General features: G+C 30.4%; 1 protein-coding gene across 3 annotated transcripts in view; it reads left to right on the top strand.

Moving 5' to 3' along the window:
* dpr7 (defective proboscis extension response 7) overlaps positions 1 to 23,950 on the top strand; it is a 129,225-nt gene that overhangs the window by 54,816 nt on the left and 50,459 nt on the right. For 2 of the 3 annotated variants that reach the window (XM_065514729.1, XM_065514728.1), the window contains 2 exons: positions 21,390 to 21,492; positions 21,561 to 21,748. In XM_065514729.1, the coding sequence (XP_065370801.1) occupies positions 21,390 to 21,492; positions 21,561 to 21,748 (291 nt within the window). Of the gene's footprint in view, positions 1 to 21,386; positions 21,493 to 21,560; positions 21,749 to 23,950 lie in introns of all 3 variants that reach the window. The other variant, XM_065514727.1, reaches the window with a different exon arrangement.

Genomic DNA, 23,950 nt, shown 5'->3' with positions numbered 1-23,950 from the left:
ACTTAAGTTAATCGTCTCCTCTGAAAGATTTTGCGATTCCCATATATCCGCATCTGACAAAGCTTCATTCGTGGTATAATTTTGAGTCCGTGCCTGCGATCTACAATAGCCCATTAGTTTTCTATGGGATTGAGATCAGACGATTTGGCAGGCCACTTCAGAACACGTACCTTATTGGTAGCCACTCGGTTACAACCCTAGAGGTGTTTTTTTGGGTCATTGCCGTGCTGAAATCTCCAAATTAGGGACATATATTTTCCTCATTCCAAATGTATATCGTCACCTAAAATGCAAAATAACGTAACAACAAAAATACCAAAATCGAATCTTTGATATATAATGATGAATAAGTTAAGATATAATAAAAAAAAACTATATTTTAATTTGCAAACCTGTTTGTCATTCTGTTTAATGATAAAATAGGAGAAATAATGTTTATATCATAGATACTTTTAATTCGTCATTGATTTTTTGCCCATCACTTAAACATTTTTGAAATGATGTTACGTTATTTTGCATTTTAAGTGACGATATGTATCTAATTCTAGCCCTAAATACAGACACCGACAAACTTGATAGTCTTAGGCCCGTTTTCTCAATGTATCGACAAACTGCCTGTTACTAAATGTCGACATAAATTTATTAGGCCGCTAAACTGTCCGTTAACAATTTTGGTTTTCTCAATATACCGACAAAAAACATTATTTTCAGTTAGCAATACCTCTCAAAATAGATGTGAAAGTTGGGAACCCTGCCTTCAAGTGACAACATGTTTACATAAATCAGCTGTTTAATGTGGCCATAGACAGACGGATTCATTTGAAAAATTCATAATCCTGCATGTCTGCCAAGTAATTAAGTAATTAATTCCTCTATTAAACTTTTTTTTATAAAATCTATTTAATTTCGTTTACAAAAACACAAACACATAAAAACTATGAACAGCAGTCAGCTGATTGAATTTATCTGTACGATAAATAAATAATTGGCAGATTAGTTCGGGTTAGCTTTGCGACAGAATAGAAGCAAATGAGACATTGAGAAAACCAATGAGAAAATGGCCCTTCTTTGTATAGTTGTGAATTTATAAATATTCTCCCATCACTAACTCCTAAAATATATTTGTATTAATCCGAAAATAGAACAGTATTACATTTCTGTCTCGACTAGTTTAACTCTTTCAGCCACGCTTTTTTGTGTATAAGTTTAAAATCAAAAAAAAATCATTTTTACTTTAATCAAGGTTAGTTTATTATAAATAGGAAGAAAAAATGTATCAAAACATGAAAAAACCACCCCATTCCAAGGTTTTTTATAGAGTGGTTAGTTCACTAACCACCGTGGCGGTTGGCATTAAAAATAACTATGATAACAAGTTTTGTTTCATATATATTTTTTTGAAATCGAATAGTTTTGACTAAATTTTCTAACCAAACAACCGAAATATCAAAGTAACACTGAATTCGATGAACAGTAAACACTATGTGCTTTTTTTATTGAATGAGTGAAAGTCTCTTAAAAAATGTCAAATTATTATATTTATCTAACCAGAGCACCCTGACAGCAAAATTTTGCAAAAAAATCATAAACGATGACTTATTGTTTATATAATAAAATTGTTTAGCAAAATTACAATAGATGCCAATAAACTATGTTTTAAAGAGTATAGAAAATGTGGTTAGTAAACTAACCACCACACCGCAAAGAGTTAAATGTTCTTTGGCAAATAGTATACGAGCAGTAAGCGGGGCTATAGCAACCAATATCAACCTTATTTGCCCTGCGTCTACCATTTCAAGAACTAATTTCCATTATATATTTCTATATTTCTTAAACTCTATGTAAGTTACTATAAAATAGTCAACAAATGAAAAATGTGAATATTACAAACGGAATGACGAAGTTATATGTATGTATATACCCTTGGCAACAGGGAACCAAGCCGAATTAAAATGATCGGCGGCGGCGGCGGGTTATATTTTGGTCAGCGGCGGCGGCTTAAATGTTGGTTAAAATTTATAATTAATGTATTTTTATGACAATACATACTATTAAAGTCGAATTAACAATGTTAGCATCATTTTCAATGTGTGATTGTTTTAAATATAATAGCGGCATTCATGATGTAGAGCTCTTGTCCTGGTAATGGAGTAAAAGAGAAATTAAGTGTCACAAAATTGTATAAATTGTGAACGTATCTTTATGATTCGATGTCGATTAATTCGTTAATTGCATTTGTTTAGCTTTTTTTTGGATTTTTCTGTTATATTTTTTTTTTAATAATTTTGAATTTATTTCCAAAACAAAAAATAAAATGTCATGAAATTTCAAATTCATATACATACATAGTTTAAAAAGCAAAAGTGTAAAGAAGTTTCCGCTAAACTGCTCTTTTGCAACTTTGCTGGATGTAAATTAAAAATTGCATTTGAAGTAAAAGTATTTAAATAAAATTATTTCACAGAACCAAAAACTTAAACAGTCCTTCTTCTGTAAGATATCTTGTCAGTAGTGGCAGATTTTCATGCAATTATTCTTGGAAAACAAGCGTCTAAAATATGCATAAAAAAATTAAAATATGACCTAATAATTTAAAAAATATACATTTATTAGTTTGAATAATGAAAAATTTACCAGTGGCGGCTAGCAGCCGATTTTTAGCCGATCGTCTTGGTTCTCTGCTTAGCAATGTCCGTGAAGGGTTAGAACGAGCAAGGTATTACCTTGAAATATTAGTTTTAGTGTTAGAATTTGTAATAACTTGTACTAAATTAGAACATTATTAACTTTTAGATAAACTTACATTTTATTTCAGTTGCTTACTTTTATATATTTTATGTTTTAACAGCTTAAGTCGAAACAAAAAAATGTTTGACGTATTGTCAATTTTGTGTAATTTGTATTGTTTCTTACAAAAATCTGTAACTTAACATATTAATATTAAACTTATAAGATATCAAAGGGTACAAGTTTTTAAAAAAAGTATTGGTAAATATAGAAGATTTTTTACTTAAAATCTTTTTCATTGCCTTTATGGCGACTTAAGCTACTCTTCTATATGACCACAGATATACATATGGGGGATTTCACGTCAAGTGAACCAACTTTTAAAATCGATGTCTTTTGAGCAAAAAAAAAATTGAAAAAGGGTCCATTTTGAAAAAAAAGTCAACAAAGTTTTTGATTTTGCAAAAAAAGTCAAAAATTTTATGTTTTGAGTTACAAAACATTTTTTTTGATAGATATCAAACTCGCATCCCACTAAGCTACCAAATAGGTCTTCAAGGAAAATATCTAAGCTTTATTTTAAGAAAAAAGGGCCCATTTTGAAAAAAAAAGTTAAAAAAGTTTTTGATTTCGGAAAAAAATATTAAAAATTTTTTATTTTTTTTTAAATATTTTTTTTCGAAAGATTGAAGAAATAGCTATCTAAATTATTTGGAACACATTTTGCTAAGAACAATAGGTAATAAGTTACATGGATGAGAAAAATCACATTTTTGGCCTCTAACTCAGATAGTTCTGGACCTATCTTGTTGAAATATGTCTGTTTATTTGTGACTTATAGAAATTCTAAACCACTGGACAGATCCTCTTGAATTTTTTACTGTATGTAAAGAGCTTTATTTACAGCTTTGGTATCTTTGGTGAACCAACAAAATTTTTACGGCAACAATTTTCGTAGAATATTTGAATCCTTAAATGTCCTTTTTGAAAGGACTTTTTTTCATTTCCTCAAAAAAGGGTAAAACTGACCACTAAAGAGAGGAGCTAGAGGGTAATGATCTTCCACAAAAATTATCCTCATAAAATTCCATAATATAACTCTGACCTTAAGAATTCTCTCAGATAATAACTTACAACATTTTTTTTAGTTAGTTAATGCTCCTTTCGATCAAAAAATGAAAACTTTGACCCACTGTAAAAAAAAAATTCAGACCAGCTGGACTATAAGTTTATTCTACAAAAATCATCTACAGAATTGCTCTTTCAGAATTATAGTTATAGTCCTCAAATTTTACACGTGCAATTCCAACTTTTCTATTAATATTTGAGACAAAGATGGTAGTAGTAGCCACAGAGCGCGTGGCGCCTCCCATATGATGATAATTAAAAATATCGAATATATAGGATACAATAAGAGATAGAGTCCATACATTTTTTACAGTTATTCTACCATCGATATTAATATTTAGGACAAGAACGGAATAGTAGGCGTAGCATAGTAGGCGTGGCACCTCTCATACAATCTAAATATGTACTAAAATTCATATCTATCTGTATAATTGTAGTATGTAAAGCCTTGAAAATTTGTATGAATTACTTATTTAGGCAAAAAATGGACAAACTAGCAATAGTGGGTGTGGTACCTCCCATAGACAAATGACGAATTATTTATATTGAAAGCTATAGCAGCTATAAATATTAATATTTAGCAGAGAAATGCGCGGACTACCACCAATATTAAGTAAACATTAAAATTTGTATACATTTGCAATGATAATTTATAAAGCTCAAGGTCAGTCTTCTCAAGTCCCGAAAATCCATGTTCTTGTGAAACAATTTTCAGTTGCATGTTCGCGAGTGGGAAAACTCGCTTAAACTAATTCGGGTACGCTTCAGTGGTGCTAACCGTTTTTTTAGGTATTTTCGAGATATACCGTTATTTCGAAAATGGAGGAGGTTGCACAAGACATATTCGCGTAACTTAAAAACGGTTTAATTTATTGAATAAACTGAAAAATTCGAAATTCTGAAATAAAATTACCTTTAACTAAGGGTAAATTTTCACGAAGAATGTCCCGATTGGTGCGTCTCATATCAACACAAATACGAATTTCATCATCTCCTTTGAATGCAACAAATATTGGAGAATTTACTGGGATCGAAACAGGTTCTATAATATCTTGTCTATTTTACTACGTACCTTCACTTCCAACCCTTGGTGGCATAAGTGTTTCAAAAGTGGCCAATCGTGGAACCCCACAGGGTGGTGTATTATCTCCACTTCTGTGGAATCTGGCTATGAATACCCTGTTGGTCAGGATGGACACCAGAAGGATTAAAACATTCGCGTATGCGGACGATGTTGCAGTATTTATATCTGGTAAATTTCTGGATACAATATCTAGTTGTATGGAATCGGCAGTAAGTACACTGAGTGAGTGGAGTATATCTAGTGGACTTAGTGTGAATCCCCAAAAAAGGGAATTGTTTCTCTTCACTAGGAGGTATAAGATCGATGACTTTAGTCCACCTAGACTAAATGGAATCAGTCTTGAGATCAGGGATAATGCAAAGTATCTTGGCATCATTCTAGATAAGAGATTATTCTGGAACTTGAACATTCAGAACAGGATTAATAAGCCCTATGTGGCCATCTACTCCTGCAAAAATGCAATTGGTACTAACTGGGGTATTATGCCGAAAGGTATCAATTGGATCTTCAAAGCAGTTGTTAAACCCATCTTGTTCTATGGAGTATTGGTGTGGTGGCAGGCCGTGGATAACGCTATAAGGTCTACTTCCTCTAAGGCACTTTTTACTTCTCAACTGGTTACCAGTGGATTTGATGGTGATACAAATGGCTCTCAACTCTGATGTGAGACTAAATGTTAAGATACTGAATTACTATGGACACATACATGATAATGTCGATTACTGCATCGCAAAACCTTTTTTCGATAGGCATTTCCATATTATGATCCCGAATAGGGATTTATGGCAGCGTGGACTCTTTCCCCCTATTGATGTCATACGGATATACACTTATGGCTCTAATAGGGGAAATAGGGTCGGTGGAAGTTTCTATATTGAAAACTGTGGGATAAAATCCCACCTAACTCTGTACTGCTCTTCAGGCGGTACGTGCATTCAACTGACTGAGGTATTATCGAATATCTGGTGATATATGTATATTTACTGACAGCAAGGCTGCCGTTAACGGAATAGCGGGTGTCTCCACGACATCTAGGTTAACCGAGGAATGCCGGGTATCCCTAAATGAGATAGCGAGACACTCTAGGATAACGCTTATGTGGGTCACTGGAAACGATGGAAATCAGGGTAATTGTATAGCAGATGATTTGGCCAAAAGGGATGCGATGATGAGTGAGGATGCGATCGACCCCTTTTCTGGTATTTCCCTTGTTAAATGCAAGATGGCTGTTCAGCAGAAACTATATGAAACTGTACAAAACAGGTGGACTAATGACACTTCCTGTGCTACATCGAGGTCGACTTGGCCCGTATATGATGCCAGCAGGACGAATCCACTTATAGAATAATAAGGCTTATTGTCTCCAAATAAGGCTTATTGTCTCCAAATAAGGCTTATTGCCTCCTTTATTACAGGGCACTGTTTAATATGGACAAATGCTAGAAGATTGGGCCTACGGTACAATGATTACTGTAGAAGCTGTCATAATGAAGAAGAGGAAGAAACTGTGTATCACCTTTTCTGCCAATGCCCGGCTCTTACAAACCTTAGGGAACGCATCCTCGGTTTTCCATTCATATCATGCTTGGACGAGCTATCAAGGATGAATCTTAGACGAATCTACTCCTTCATCCGGGAATCTGGCTGGTTTAATTTGGAGGCAACGGAAGAATTGTAAGGACCCTGCTGTCTACCACTTGGGTATCACAATGGGATCAGATTTGAATTTTAAAACGCCTTTTACCACTTTTATGGAAAGAATTTGTAAATATTTTTTTTATATTGTGCACATATCGACGGCATTTATCCAAAATGATTTATCTGCAAAAACCTGATTGTTCAGGAGAAACAAAAAACTGTTTAATATCCTAACTAGTGAGTATTTAACAAATCTATCTTCCACAATATGATTGATAGGCTTCTACTAATTCCCTACAATATAAATTATAAAATAAAACACGTTATTCGCATTTTAACGGTAGATAAACCATTTTGTCTTACAAAATTTTCGATGTTAATATTAAAATGAGTAGAAAAACCATTTTGTTTGAAAAATATTTTAAGTTTAAATACTGTTGTTTTTCACTTTTAAATAATTTTAGGATTAAGAAAAATAGAAGAAGAACTTACTTCAGTTCCAAATAATTATGTATCTGTATGGGTTAGGATTTTTATTAATATTTATTAAATAAATTTCATTTATTTTGAATGAAGATTATCATAGACACAGATTTCAATTCCTGTAGATGTTTCCATTTACTGGTGGATATTGATATTCTTGGTAAAGTGATTGTGGATCTATATATCTTATTTAAAATCAGCAAAATCGGTCCATAAATGGCTGAGATATTAGGAAAAAACCAGGACAACCTTGATTTTTGACCTATATCTGGATGCTATCTGACCTATATAAAAAAAAATTTCCAAAAAATTAAAAAAATACTTTGTAAAAAAAAATAAATTTTGTTTACCTAAAAATATTTAAAATTTATATTTTGATATTAAAACCTGTATTCGAATCTCAATGGCGGCGCAAAAATTTTTATTTAAAAAAAAATTAAATAGAAGTACACTGTTCAAGTTTTAATGAATGGTATTGGTACTCCCATCCTTGGCTTTCCCTATTTAGGACTGTTTTATCCTAAATCTGATGACAGACGACATCTGGAAACGCAAATGTCATCATATGTTACTTATTAAGATATTTTCGTTGAGTTTTTGTATATAAAATTTTGTTGTTGTAAATTGGCGAATCGTTGCCATAGCTAATTTATACTTTGAATAGTAAAGTCGAGCCTTTTGTTAACAGTTGTACTTTTTGAACTTAAAATTTGAAAATATAAATTGTAATTGAAATAAATTGTAAATAAAATATAGAAAAAACAATCGAATAAAAAAAGGAAAGTGATATTCGATCACTTGTTAATTGAACAAGCGAAATAAAATAAATTTTGTCTTTTTTTGTTAGTGCCATTGTTGGTGCTTTTCTCAAGCGAAGTAAAAGGAAACTGAGCCGGTCCTTATTGGGTTCCAAATCCTCGTCAGCGCATCCTCATCGGTGGTTCAACATACACAATATAAAATAGGGGAACAATGTTTTTGAAAAAAGTGCCAAAGTATACTGTACTGTAGTTTTTTCCCCTTTTTACACGTTTGTAATTCACCGTGTAGAAATAATTTTTGACTATTTGACAAATGGCCACTTGGGTTTCAAATTTCAAAAAAGTACCAGACACCTGTCGGCACTTTTTTGTATTAAAGGCGGACACATTTAAAATAAATTTCTAGGTTTATTTGTTTTGACCAATTTTTTTTTACCTAAAAATATTTAATATACTTAAATTTATCCGCCTTAACGACCAAATTTCCAAAAATCACTTCTTAGTGGATCTACATGTTGTAAAAGGACAGACAGTTCTCACCAAATATATTTAAGTATATTGTTTCGTCTGGTAAGACGATACAAATAAAATAATTAAGCTAAAATAATTTAGACAATAAGAAAAATCAGTCTTAAGACCAAACGCAAATAAAGATGTGTTTCTTTTAAAACATGCAACTCGCACGGAAGGCCAGCAAATTCGAACCTCATCAATGAGAGGACAGAGCAACAAGACTTGCGCCGTGAACAAAATCGCAATCGAATGGTGGTTAATCGTCGGAATACTTCTGACACATACCCACCTATTGCATTTAATTACAGATCTTATATGGATTATACCGAAGACGTATTAGTTGCAATTGGTCCGGTGAATGTAGTTTTCCAATATTGTAATGCAAAAGTACAAAACTGAAGCTTTTGGAATGTGTTGCGCAAACGGTGAAATTGTTTTGTCTGAATTGCTTCCACCACCAGAACCATTACAGTCACTTATTTCAGGTAAGTGAATTAAAATCTAAATCAATTAACTTAAAAAATATTAATTACGAATAAATCTTTTTAGGAACGAATGTGGATTCTCGTATTACAATAAAAGCTAGCAACTAAGATAAAAATACTAAATGAATTAATATTACTTAAAAATTGTAGATAGACTATATTGTACATCATAAGATATTAGAATAAGAATTAATTTATAAGAAAAAATGTAGATTCTATTACTAAATAAATATATTTTTTAGCGAAGCACACCGAGTTTTAGCTATAACAGATTAACGTTACTGACTGACTGATTCATCATTACACATCCCGAACGCCTTGAGATAGATGCATTAAATAGTGACCAAAATGGATCCACTAACAAGGGATTTTTGGAAATTCTAATTTTTAGGGGGTTAAGACAGACGAGCAAATACGGCAACCTTATATCTTTTAAACTAATACGGATACAAAAAAATATTAAAATGCATCTGATTACATTTAAAAAAAGAACTGGTTGGTACCTTTTTGAAATTCTGGGTAATAACGATAAAAACTTATCAACAGGTACCTGATATGAATTTCGTACTTTTTGGAAATTCGAACACTTAAGGGGTAAAAATTGCGCTTATTTTTGTGCTTTTAATAAAATAAGCTTTTTATGAATTGACATAGACATTAAGGTTAGAACAAATAATAGAGCTATATTAGTCTGTGTCGAATCTTTCTTCAAAATACAAATTTTCAATATGTTTAGGTATTTGCAGGGGTTTTCTTTATAATTCTATGCCAATGATTACACTGTGCAAGTTGAAAAAACTGTTAAGCGGGCACCCGGTGGGTTAAACTAATTCGGGTACGCTGAATTCAGTGGTGGTAACCTTTTTTTAAGTTAGCTCGTATTTTCGATATACCGTTATTTCAGAAATGGAGGAGGTTGCACAACATATATTCGCGTAACTCAGCGTACCCGAATTAGTTTAGATCAAAAAGTTAAGTGCTGAAAATTTTATCCAAATCGGACAACGATTTCGGGACGCGCATCGAGGTCAAAGTTCAAAAGTTATGCAAAACTTTACTATTTATATGAAATAAATAGGTGAAACTTGTTAATTTTCTGCATAGTTTTCCAGAAATATGCAGATTTGTTTATATTAAGGAAAATTACATTAAAACTAAATTTGTTGGAGATTAACCCTGTATCTCCTTTGGGTCAAAATTGTCTTTGGTCAAAATTTTTCAGTTTTTGTAAAAATTTTGCTACTATGAATTTAGCAATTCAATTCAATTTTGAGATTATAATAGGCAATAAAAATATGAAAAAATTATGTCAATACCTCTTAAGGTATGGTCAGGCACAGCTAATATTTGAAGTTTTTCGTCAAATATTTCATTGCTTGAATCTGACCACAAATAAAATTTAGAGCAAACAACAATTAGTCAAACAAAATTATTTGACAAACTAAATATTTATTAATGTGAACATAGTGTGACCCCTAGCTACATAAATAGCTAAAAATATATAATTTGATCTTGCAAATCTTTTTAAAATTAAAGCACTTGATTCGAATTCTAAAGCAGTTATTTTATTAAAGTTTTATTGAATTTTGTAATGATATAGTGAATTTAATTTTTCACTTTTTGTTTCACCAAACTGCTGCGAAAAAGAATCAGTAAATATATTTGCCGGGTGGTCACACTATATGAAATACTTTCATAAAATAATTGTTTGATCAAATAGAGCAAAAACAGAAAATTGTTTGCTAGCATGCCGGAAAAATTAAATGAGATTATTTAAATATTTTTGGTAATAAATTAAAACACACAATTTCACTATTTTTTTTAGACATAAATACGTATTCAATATTTCTTGAACATTTGTTATTTAAATTATTTTCATTAAAAAATTGCATCAATAAATGAAGTCTTCTTCTTCACATAAAAGTCATTCAGCCTAGAATGACATACTGGGAGAAAAACTAATTGAAGACATGAAATCTATGTTGCGATTTTTGCATTTTTATGCGATTTATATTTGTATACGTTTCAGATAGTCTGATGTTTGATTATTTTTTATACATGGAGTTTATCACTTCACAAAATTTAAAATTGCTCAAATGTATTGAATATTTATTGTATTTGTACCGATTGAATTTAAAATCAAAGAAAATAGTTTTGGACAATTAGATTGCAATTAATTAAAAATGTATGTAAAAAAGGTAAACATTTCCGTAAAATTTTATAATATTTGTGAACATGAATGAATAAAGTTTGGATACACTCATGTTCGATTAATAATATTTAAATATAGTTCAATTCACGTTACTTCTTTAACACACAGAATTTTATAATTTTGTTTTACACTTCTAGCAGATTTTTATTTCTTAAACACGTCCAATTTGAACAATCTAAAAAAGATTTTTTTTATTAATTTTTAGAATTTAAACTATCTGATACTACGTTTATACGCACGGCTTATTCGCAAATAAAAATATTGCAATTAGAAATAAATGCCGCATAAACAGTGAATTATTTTTTTTATTTGCGAATAGCTACCTCACGAAAACAATTCCTGATTAACGACACTATTTGCAAATAAGATATTAAGCATTGCCATATGTTTTAAAGCTTTTAGTTTATTAAGACGTTTTTTAAATATTTCATTGCGTTTTTGAATTAATTGGATTGCAAGACGGACAAGAAATAATTTTTACATTTAAAAAAATAAAAAATGTATCATATTTTATTCAATAAAAGAGCTACCAAATAATTACATTTTACCATCCGGCATCTCATAAAAACAAGAATTTTCCGTAACTAATGTGACATATAAACAGTGAGTTAATTAATTGCAAATAATATTTATTTGCGAATAGGCTACGTATAAACGTAGTATGACAGAGTTTAAATTTTTCGTATTGAAAATCATATAAAATTCAAACAAATTATAATTTATAATATTTCTTTTTAACAGTTCGCTTATTTGATTATTGTTAATTTTGTCATTATGGTGAAAATATTTTCTGTTCAAACAAAAACATAAAATATTTGACGTTTAAATAAAAGTACTGAAATTTCACACTTCTTTTAATTGTAAAGCAAAATCTAGTAATATTTTAATTTTTAGAAATGTATTCTTTTTTTGCAGCTTTATTTAATAATTATTTAAAAAAAAATATTACCATAAATGTGACCACAAGAAAAATATATTTTCCCCTTCGTGTGTTTGATAGTATTTCTGTATAGTTTGATTAAACAAATATTGCAAATAAATGTGTACAGTGTGACCACAAAAACAACAAAATCAATCATGAATTATTTGATATAGTTTTGATCAAACACATGAAACATTTTGTATCAAATAATTTGCGTAGTCTGACCTTACCTTAAGTAATGTTTTTTGTTAAAAAATGTGATAAAATTGTTTAACTTGCTTGAAATAAATCCACTTTTTTAACATAACCTTAAAAGTGCTGCGATTGTTTTCAAAGTGTAACTTCGTGGAAGCTTTTAAAATGTCGGCAAAGTTCGGCAGATTAAATGAAATCAGAAATGAATATATTGAAATGTTATAAACCAATTTTCATTTACATACATATAATAGCCATTTTTAGCCGTTTTCGAATAATACTATCTTTTAGGTTATTGTTTAAAATTTGGCTTAACGAAAATTCCAAAAAAGAAACATTTTATGCCGTTTTCAAACATGTAGTGGACAAAATTGAAGTAAACTTATTTTCAGATGCAGTGGAGAAGCATATAACGAAAACAATAAATTTGTTATACCCTACACCACCATAGTGGGGAGGGTATAATGCGTTTGTGCAGATGTTTGTAATGTCCAAGAATATTAGTCTAACACCCACCTTAATATGGTACATATAATTTTTTTCGGCCCAAGGGCGAAGCCATTTAAATTGGGTGAAATCGGTCCATTATACCACCTAGCCCCCATACAAATTTCCTCCCGTAATTGGACTTTATCGGTCATAAATGTTTAATTTATATAAGTATCTACACAAATTTTGCTCCAAATAAATTTTATATATACGGAATTCATGTCAACTAATTCTATGATGATCGGTCCTTAATTAGTCATAGCTCCCATATAATACCCGCTTCCGAAAATAACCTTAACGTGCATAAATCTCTTAAAAATATTGGCATACACATAAAATTCAACAGAAAATTAAACTCTCATAAAGAAAATAATCACACGACCTAATTTCATGACGATCGGTCCATAATTGGTCATAGCTCACTCATATAACCCACTTCCGAAAATCACTGTAATTCAACTGTTATGTTGCAGTGAACCCATGGAAGAATTTCACTTTAGCCACCAAGACAGTGAAATTAATAAAAGCGAAGAGGACCTTTTTGATTTAAATTTACAAAATGAATTAGATTTAAGCAATTACTAAAAGTTTTAGTTTTTTTAATAGAATTATTCTTACTTTCGAAATTCTTTAAGGTTTTGGTTTGAATACCATGATTTTGTAGTCGTTATTAATTTAGCACAGAAAAAGTAGTCATTTAACCTATAGTGCACTGCAAAACATTATAAATAGCATCGAAAACTTCAGGAATAATTCCTGAAAAACGTTTTGCCGTGTGTCCACTAGAACGTCATGAAGCGTCACTTGCGGATGAACTTCTGCAAGTATTTACGGAAGTGTTTCCACTCAAACCGAAACTTCCAGAAGTCTGCTTCCAGAATTAGGGACGGCAATTGTAATGCATCAAATAAATACTGGTGAAGCGAGGCCAATAAATCAGGCGTCCAGAAGTATTCATCCAGCAAAAAGAAGTGAAGTGAAGGTGTTTGTTAACGAAATGCAGCGAAACGGAGTAATCGAACCATCTTCTAGTCCTTGGAGCTCACCCGTGGTATTAGTTAAGAAAAAAGATGGCAGCACCAGATTCTGCGTCGATTACAGAAAACTGAATGACGTCACCACTACCAAGAATTGACTTCACTTGAAGCAAGCTTACATCAGCTAACCCAGAAGTCGCGACCATTCCTTAGGAGTGTATCCTGCAGTTAAAGGTTAGATAGTGATGCAAGCGGATATGGTATTGGCGGTGTGATTTCATAGGTCATCGATGGGACGGAAAAAGTCATAGGCTACTACAGCAGATTAATTTCGAAGCCTAATAATGTCCTATGGACGCTGAGGAAATAAAATTTTTGTAATAATTACACACTTGAATACATGAATTCTAAATAAAAAACATGTAAGAGAGCTATATTCGGCTGTGCCGAATCTTATATACACTTCACCAAATTATACATAAAAATATTTTTTTTTAAATATTTTTATTTAAACAAAATCAAAATTTTTTTTTAATGTTTTAAAATTTTTAAAAAAAATTTTTTTTTTCCAAATTGTTTTTTAATTTTTTTTAAAAAAAGTTTTATCAAAATTTTTCTTTTAAATTTCTTTAATTAATTTTTTTGGAAAAAGAATTTATGACAAAAAAAAAATGTTGATGAAAAAAAAATTCGGGTTAAAAAATATTTTTTTCCGATTTTGACCCATTGTATGTCCAACTTACTATGGTCTTATATACGTCGTTGCAAAGGTCTTTGAAATATCTATCATTAGATATCCATATTGTCTATATTAATGACTTAGTAATCCAGATATAGGTCAAAAATCGAGGTTGTCCTAGTTTTTTCCTTATATCTCAGCCATTTGTGGACCGATTTTCTCGATTTTAAATAGCGACCGAACCGGAAGAATTTCGGAGATATTGATGTATGAATCGTGTATGTAAGTTATTTGGGGGCTTCGGAAAGTTGATTTCAACACACAGACGGACAGATGGACATGGCTATATCGATTCCGCTATCTATAACGTTCCAAAATATATATACTTTATGGGGTCGCAAATGAAAAATGTGGAAATTACAAACGGAATGACAAACTTATATATACCCTTGCCACTCATGGTGAAGGGTATAAAAAGAAGGTAGAATACCAACCCGCAATGAAATATCGCATATGGGAAAGTGCTGACGGTTAAATGGAGACAAACATCCTCTAAAATAAACGAAGTAATTAAAGAATTCCATGAAGGTCTCCACGAAGGGCCCAGTATGAAGAAAAAATTTCAGTCAGAACCATTGACTTGTTGTTAAATAAAATATTAAGAAAATTTATCAAAAAAAATCTGAAAATGTGCAATATTTTTGAAAGACTGAGTTTTAAAAGTGGCATATTTTTGAAACTAATTGAGATATTGATTTGAATTTTTTTGTAAAACTAAAAATTAACTTATCTAAATTAAAAAAAATTAGTTCGGAATAAATGTGGATCAATTTGGTCCTAATATTTGGAATCCTATTAACATTTTTAAACAAATTTTAGTTTTAGAAACTCAATAAATATGTAATATAATCTTTATTTATTAACAAAACTCAATGAAATTTTCAACTTTTTTTAAATTTATCATTCTAAATAACATAGTGTAAAAATCTAGTCAAATGGTCAAAGGCAATTCCTAAAAATTGGAGCGAAAATCTCAAAAATTGTATTTTTAACAATTTTACTCATAGGGTCCACATTTCCTTTGGGGCTGGGAAAATACTTTGGGGATTTTAGAACATGTGGCCCAATTTTGAAATTTTGGATAAAAAATAGATCAATTTCCGAAGGGCGTAAGGCTGACGTATTCAAAAAATAGAACAAATTTTTTATACCAAAATGTTCTCTGTAAAGATACCTTACAGAAAAACATAAAATTGTTATGTGTTCTTAAAGAAAGTTTTTTTTTAGTAAAAAAATTCACCTTTTCGCCCAAAAAACAGCAAAAATCTACTATTTTTTAATTTTAAAATTGAAAATTGTTAATTTTTGAATCCATAATTGATATTGCTCTGAAATCTTTTGTATATTATTGGCAATTTAGTTGTCTAATCAACAAAAAAAATTATACTCAATCCGGTCCAAAGGTACGCTGACCATGCTTTCTTACTTGTTTTTATTGTTTCTTACAAAAAATCTGTAACTTAACATATTGGTATTAAATTTACTGGAGGTACAAGTTTTAAATAAAGTATTGGTAAATATAGAAGATTTGTCACATTTTCTACTTAAGATGTTTTTCAATATCAATTCGCCCTTATGTGCCGAATCTTATATACGCTTCACCAAATTATACTTCATAATAAAAATTTTAAATATTTTTAGGTAAACAAAAATTTATTTTTTTTGCAGTTTTTTCAATTTTTGGAAAAAAATAATTTTCGAATTGTTTTTTAAATTTAAAAAAAAATGTTTTAAACTTTTTTTTGTTTTTTCATTTTTTTCGTCATTGCAAAGGGGTTTGAAATATCTATCATTGGATATCCATATTGTCTATAAGTCAAAAATCGAGGTTGTCCTGGTTTTTTCCTCATATCTCAGCCATTTGTTGACCGATTTTGCTGATTTTAAATATCAATCTTCTCGAAAGCATGCCTGACAGAATTATTGAAGATTTGGATCCCGAAGATATCTGGGGTCTCCAGAAAATTGATTTCAACCAACAGACAGATGGACATGGCTTAATCGACTCCCCTATCTATAAGGATCTAGAATATATATACTTTATAGGGTCGGAAAATTATATTGTGGAAATTACAAACGGAATGACAAACTTATATATGCTAGGGTATTCAATCGATTAACCGTTAATCGGTTAACCGATTATTTTTGGACGGTTAACTGTTCGAATAATATGAAATTGCCGATTTTCAAATAACAAATAAACCGATTAATTTGTGTCGATTAACCGAAATTCCTTTTTTTTGCACTTTAAACAATTTTATTTTTTAATCTTCCGTTTCAATTCAAATACAAATTTCAAATTAAAATTATATATTTTTTGAACATCCAATAAACATGATTAGTGAGTATGTATAACAACTGACATATTTAATTTACATGTATTTGAAACTTTGTTTTTTTATCATCTTTTATCATAACTAAACGAAACTATTAAATTAATCAAAATCTAAAACAATCCAAAAAGGAATATTCTTTATCATGCTTTTGATTCCTGAAACATATACAATCAGCGAGAGAGTTTTTTTCCAAGAAAAGTTTTATTTAATCTAAAGAAAATAATCGTTTAAATATGCTTTTTATAAAAGATTATTTCATAAGATTTCACTAAAACCCTAAAAAACACACACATCACTCATGATGTGTGAAAGATTATAGATCGACGCATATTTTGTATTACTCATACTACGTTTATACGCACGACTTATTCGCAAATAAATATATTGAAAGTAGACAAATTAGCCGTATAAACAGTAAATTAATTTTTTATTTGCAAATAGCTAACTCACGAAAATAATTCCTGATTAACGACACTATTTGCAAATAAGATTTTAAATATTGCCATATTTTTTAATATTTTTAGTATTTCTTTCGTTTTTTAAATATTTCATTGCGTTTTTGCATTAATTGGATTGCAAGACAATCAAGAATTTTTAATTCTTTCATTTTTGCATTTAAATAAATAAGAATTTTCCGTAACCAAAGTGACATATAAACAGAGGGTTATTTAATTGCAAATTATTTTTATTTGCGAATAGGCTACGTATAAACGTAGTATCAGTTAAAAAAACACGGATTTTGAGTTATGACGTTGTTGCAGCAAATATGTTTGCTGCTATGTTTACAAAAATTATTTCAAATACCTTATTTGCTGTTTTTTATGTTTTTGTACACAAAATTCCTTGTTGTATTTTCAATATAAAATGAAAATAGAAATTATTCGGTTAATCGAATAATTTTAAATTAACAGATTATTAACCGAATAAATCTAAGCATCGATTAATTATTTGCTCGATTAACCGATTAAACCAGAAACCCGATTAATAGAATACCCTAATATATACCCTTCTCACGAAGGTGAAGGGTATTAAAATTATTTTTGTTTTTTTTTTTGTATCAAGTTAGGAATATTAAAATTTTGTAATATTTTATATTTAAGCATATATGCAGTGTTGCCAAGTTAGCCATTTTGCAGCTAAATTTAGCTTTTTCAATCTTATTTAGCCAGTAAAAAATGAATTTAGACTTTAGCAATTTTTACAGCCCTATGCTCCTTATAGGAACAACAGGAATTAATATATGTATATAATTTTTATGGCTAAATCAAACTTATGTATATATTTACTAGAGTATTCAAAACTGAAACTGAAAACCGGTTAACCGGTTTTTTCATCTTTGTAAACTCTTCCGGTTTCGGTTTTTTGACAAACCGGTTTTTGTAAGACGGTTACCTGGTTTTAATGAAATATATTTTATAAAGCTCATTCAAACAAATTTTTGAAAAACTTTGATACCATTATTAAAAATTATAGCTTTTGAAAATATTACGTAAAAAATATAAAATAATTCCATAAAGATAGAGTCTTAAGAATTCAAAAAATGATAAATTTCCGAAGATTTAGGAGACCTTTTTCATATTAAATACAAATTTAATATAAACCGGTTTTTTTGAAGACAAAAACTGAAACCGTTTAACCCGTTTTTCAAATTTGCCGGTTTTTTGGACACTCTAATATTTACTCTATTGATCTGAAATGTTTCTTGTAGAAAATGAGAAAATCAGTTCAAAAAAATTGGCAGGAATATTATGCCAAAAATTAACTAAAAAGCTTGAACCAGTAAACAATTTAAGCACATACAAATTGTTGGTAGCTTTCATATGGTCAATTCCATATCAACGTATGTGACATTTGTACGCCTAAAGAGTGGAATAGATTTTGCAAAAATAAGAGTACATATCTGAAAAATAACTTGGTCTTTATGTTCCATTCAGTGGGTACTACTATATTTTAAAATAATAAAAAGTTCTTTCGAAACATTGCTGTCCAAAATATAGAGGTAAATAATACCAATCTGCTCAGGATCACTTTCTGAGTCGATTAAGCGATGTCCGTCTGTCCATGTAAACCTTGTAATCAAACTACAGGTCGCAATTTCAAAGATTATTGTACAAAATTCGGTACGAGCTCTTCTCGTCCCCAAGGACGAAGCCTATTGAATTTGGTTAGAATCGGTCCATTATTTCTAATATCCCCCATACGAGTGCCGTATCTGAAAATAGTTAAGACCTCATAAATCTCCAAGTTATATAGTTATATCCAAACCAAATTCAGTAGAAATAATTTTTATATAAGGCAAACTCGCCTCACCAAAATTTTGTGATGATCGGTCCACAATTAGTCATAGCTACCATATAGGCCCACTTCCGAAAATCAATTTAACTAGCATAAATCTCTTAAAAATTTTGGTATTAAAATAAAATGCAATACAAATAATTTAAATAATAATAAATTGTCACTAAATTTTATAACGATTGGTCCATAATTAGTCATGGCTCTCATATAAAGCCCACTTCCGAAAATCATTTTAATGAGTATAGATTTCTTAAAAAAATTGATATTCAAATAAAATTCAACACAAATAGGTTTTATATATACTGAATTGGATTTGTAGGGTATCAATAATTAGATTGGTGTAGGGTATCATATGGTCGAGCTTGACCGACTATACTTTCTTACTTGTTTTAGTATTAGTATTTATTTGTAGCAGCATTTATTTTCATTTCCTTTTGTGAGCCACTCTTTGACCCATATACTTCTTTTAATATTTCTTCTTTTCTTTTATTCATTCTTTTCTTCATCGAGTCCACACACGATAATTAAAGCCGACGCAATTTTTTTATTTGTTTTAGTGAACAAATCATTTTTTCACAAATAGATTAAAATTTGTTATATTTATGTAAACAAAACACAATTTAACATCTAGCACAACAGCTGTTTCTCATAGTTGCCGTATTCTAGAACAATCCACTATAGGTAATTTTACCCATTTTTGAGGCAAAAAGTCATTTTTTTAACTTTCATGAATGCATTTTGTTATTGTTGGTATTTGATAAAAAAAACATTAAAGCAAACAATTGCAAGTTTTGTTTTTATAAAAAAAATAACGGCTACTGCTTAGCAAGTGGTCGAAGTCATTGTTTGTGAGCAAAGTGTTGAAATCAGTATATACTGTGCAATTTGTTCGAATTTTTAAGTTTATTTAAATAGTTAAAAACAAACAAATTTAAATTAAATATGGAAAACAAATGTGATAGAAGTGCTTAATATTTTAAGAAAAATATTTTGTAAAAAAATAGTTTTTGGCGAAAAAACTCATACTTCTGACATAACCCTTAATTTTATAATATTTTCTGAAAAATTAACATTGGATAAACTTTTAAAAAGTTGGGCGGATTTAAACAATCAGAAACGAGTTAAATGTGCAATTTTGAGTTTAATTTGTCAATTGGATCCGCTATTTTGAATTTGAAAAATTCTACCTCAATTTTGAATACTCCCGTATACCGATTTTCATGCAAATCAGAAGACATTTTAAAATTTACGCCGCCATATTGGATCCGCCATTTTGAATTTTAAAAATTTTACCTCAGATTCGAAATCAGAAACCTTGAAAACCCCTGTATACCGATTTTCATCTTGATAAGTGTTTCCTTATAATTTTGGCCACAAAAATGGATAAAATTACCTACACCCAGCGAAAAAATGAACATATCCGTGTAAAATTTGACACCATTTGGTGTCAATAGTGTATCAACTCCGTATGTGTACAAATTGTACACGAACGGTGTCAATTTGACAACCATGCGTAGCCGAATTGACACCATCCGTTGTCAATTTGACACCATAAGTTGTCGACCGTTCGTGTACGATTTGACACCTGAAAATTTGTCCTTTCTATTTTTTTGGTAATTAATATAAATAACAGTTTCATTATTGTATACATTTTTTTAATACAATACTTATAAATACTTAAATATAAAAACTATAAGTTTCCATTTGGAGTTGTATGTTGTCACTGGATTCGGTGGTCTTCTCTGTCTGGATCTTCATCTTCATCAACACAACTTCGCAATCAAACACAATTAAACTTTCTTTTATATTTTGGTTTTTAAACCATTTATTTGCATCACTATTACCCTTTATTATTTATTAAAATATTTAAAAATGTTTAATGTAAATAAAATTAAAACACACTTATAAAAAGCAACTCACGTTGAAATGCGTCGCGAATAATTTAACAACATTGCGTTGTCGATTCGTACCCGTTTGTTTACAAATTGTAAACGTATGGTGTCGAAAAAAGTGACACCGTATGGTGTCAAAATGACACCAACCGTTGTTGTTTTTGCAACGTCGTTTTTCCCACAGTGTATAATGCAATCGTGTGACTGAAATGCGGCAATTATTGTCACTAAATCTTTTTGCGGCAATTTACGACAATACAATTTATGTAAAATGAGGCAATCATGTGATTGCAGATAATTTGATTGGGACAATTTCTTTATTGGGCCCCAATTCAGCACAATAAAAATTGTATAATATTGGTGTATTGCGGCAATCGTGTGATCCTCCTACCTTAACACTGTATTACAATTTAACGTTAAATTATTTATCGTATATATTCATATATACATATATATAATATATATAATAATTTCCTTATTTTTCTTTATTTTTTGGTTCTCATGAATAAGCAGCGGCCAGAGCAAAAATTTTGGGTTCAACGGAGATACATGTTAAACGTGATAGTACGATAGCATTGGCATGCTCAGTAAATATACATGCTTCCTCCGTCTTGTGGTACGTACCTTTTTGCCAAAATAAAACGTTAGATATTGATTATATCATATTTTGTTGTTGGCTTATAGGTATCACGGTTCATCGGTTGTGGATTTCGATTCACTTCGAGGAGGCATTAGCTTAGAAACGGAAAAAACCGACACTGGTACAACCAGTCGTCTTATGTTGACCAGAGCATCACTAAGAGATTCTGGTAATTACACATGTGCGCCGGTTGGCGCAATACCAGATTCCATACGTGTTCATGTATTAACTGGTAAGTTAATTTGTTTATGTTTAGTAATTTTATTTTGAAGAACTGTAAGATTGGCGCTGTTTTCATTTAAGGTTGATAGTAATAATAATTTTTAAATCACCGTAAGATAATATCTGGATTTTGAGTGACTTCAACCACTTTCAAATTGCCTACAACTTATGTTGTTCTCATCTCACCTATATAAATATATATATATCAACTATGTTCAAAATGCATTATTATACAATTTTAAAACCCTCACTACAACAGTTGCTCATACGGAGCCTGGACGGAAATAAGGAGACGGTGAAAACGTTGTAAAACATAAAAACATATAAACACACACTTTATGCGCTATTTAACATGTGTCAAGAGATACACAATTTCTATAATTTAGCAGGGGAAATTTCGAGCCACAACATGCTAAAATTATTTTTTCTATAAATTTTTATTGTAATCCCAAGTCTCCACGTAGCAATATTTATTGCTGCAATTACTGATTGCCTGAGCAATTATTGCTAAGCAATAAGCTGTCAGTTCAGTTGTAATTAATGTAAAATTTCATCTTTCTATGATTCAGTGCGATTAATTCATATTTAATTTATTTAAGTACCAAATGTAAAAAAACAAAGAAAATTGTGAAAAAAATCATTCAACACAAAATATAAGCAAAATACACATCAGTTTTTCATAGAACTTCTCGCGTTGAAAATTTTTTATTTGTGACGAAAGTTTTCTCCACCTAAAGCAATCGCTGTGCTGTTGTTCTGCCGACGTTATTGCTTGTGTTTAGCAATAAAAATTGCTACGTGGAGACCTAGGGTTAAGGGTCTTTCATTAAGCGCTTCCTATCATTCAATTTAAATAAAAAATGTAAATTTTTCCTTGACTCTGGCTCATAAATCGTGCTGTATTTGACCGATGGCTTTGAGGGGCGCTGTGGCTTATTCGAATAGACCTGCGACTTAAGAAAACCCAAAAAGAAAGAGACTAGCGTAGTTAAATCGCACGATGGCCAATTCACATCCACATGAAATGACCATGTCCTCAAATCGTTCGTGCAGAATGTCAAATGTTCATGCCATGTGTGGCACGTATTACAGTCCTGTTGAAACAACCAATCGTTGGTGACCATATCATCCAATTCAGGCGAAAAGAAGTTGGTAATCATCGACCAACGTCGGAAGTCCCTATTGGAAGACCCTTTATATAAAGAGAAATTAGTGTAATTTTAAAATAGTTGAAATAATCGAATTCAGATGAAATTTTTAATTGTTAGAGTTTCAAGGGCGTCACTGATGACCCTTTTAAACGACTTAAGGCAACAAATAATGTATACTTTTATTTACGGGGTTTACTATAACCAATATGTATCAGAAAACAAGAACCCTAAGAAAGAGCATCATCATTGCTTCTTTACTATTTTAGCCAAACATATTTAAAAAAAATCACCAAAAATAAGATTGTAATGTATGAAAATAATATTGTGTATCCAATTACGTCCTTTTTGTTGTTCACACTGATTCTTAAGAAATCATAGAATAATAGCTTTTTTGCAAAAAAATCAAACTTTTATAAAAATGTGGGATTAGAGCCTGCCTGGTCACTCGCTCGATCAGGTAAACCCTATTAAGAGTTATCTATTATTTGAATTAATCGACCTGTATTGACGACAATGTGAGGGATACTGACAACAGTATGACTTATATCGAGCCATTATCGTAAGCGGCATTTTCTAAATTTTTTTTATTGCAAAAATTAAAATTTTATGGACCGACTGATGTTTTAGCGTTCTCATAATATCAAAATTGTTAATAATTTCAAAATTAAAGGGGTAAGATTTGATCGTAAGTCAATTGCTGAATTCACAGAACCCTTGTATCGAGTGTATTGAGTGTATTATTGTATTAGAATGCAATAGTGTAAGATTGTTGTTGGAAATTTTCATACAAAAATTAAATACACTTATACACTTTTATTTTGTATGTTTTTAAATTTCTCTGAACACACATATACGGGTATATGTGAGAGAGTAATTTGAAAAAATGAGAGTCGGTCTACTTGTTATACATACTACGTTTTCAAAAACATTCATACAATATACAATGGGTGTTCACAAACTAATAAACAAAAATTGTATTTAATACAAGATACACGATACAAATTGTTGTGAATTCAGCAAATGTTTACAGTAAACGAATTTAATCGAAAGCGACACACAGT

Source organism: Calliphora vicina, chromosome X (assembly GCF_958450345.1).
Source record: "Calliphora vicina chromosome X, idCalVici1.1, whole genome shotgun sequence".
Lineage (NCBI taxonomy): Eukaryota > Metazoa > Arthropoda > Insecta > Diptera > Calliphoridae > Calliphora > Calliphora vicina.
The sequence above is the reverse complement of the archived record's forward strand: the minus strand, read 5'-3'. Positions and strand labels throughout refer to the sequence as shown.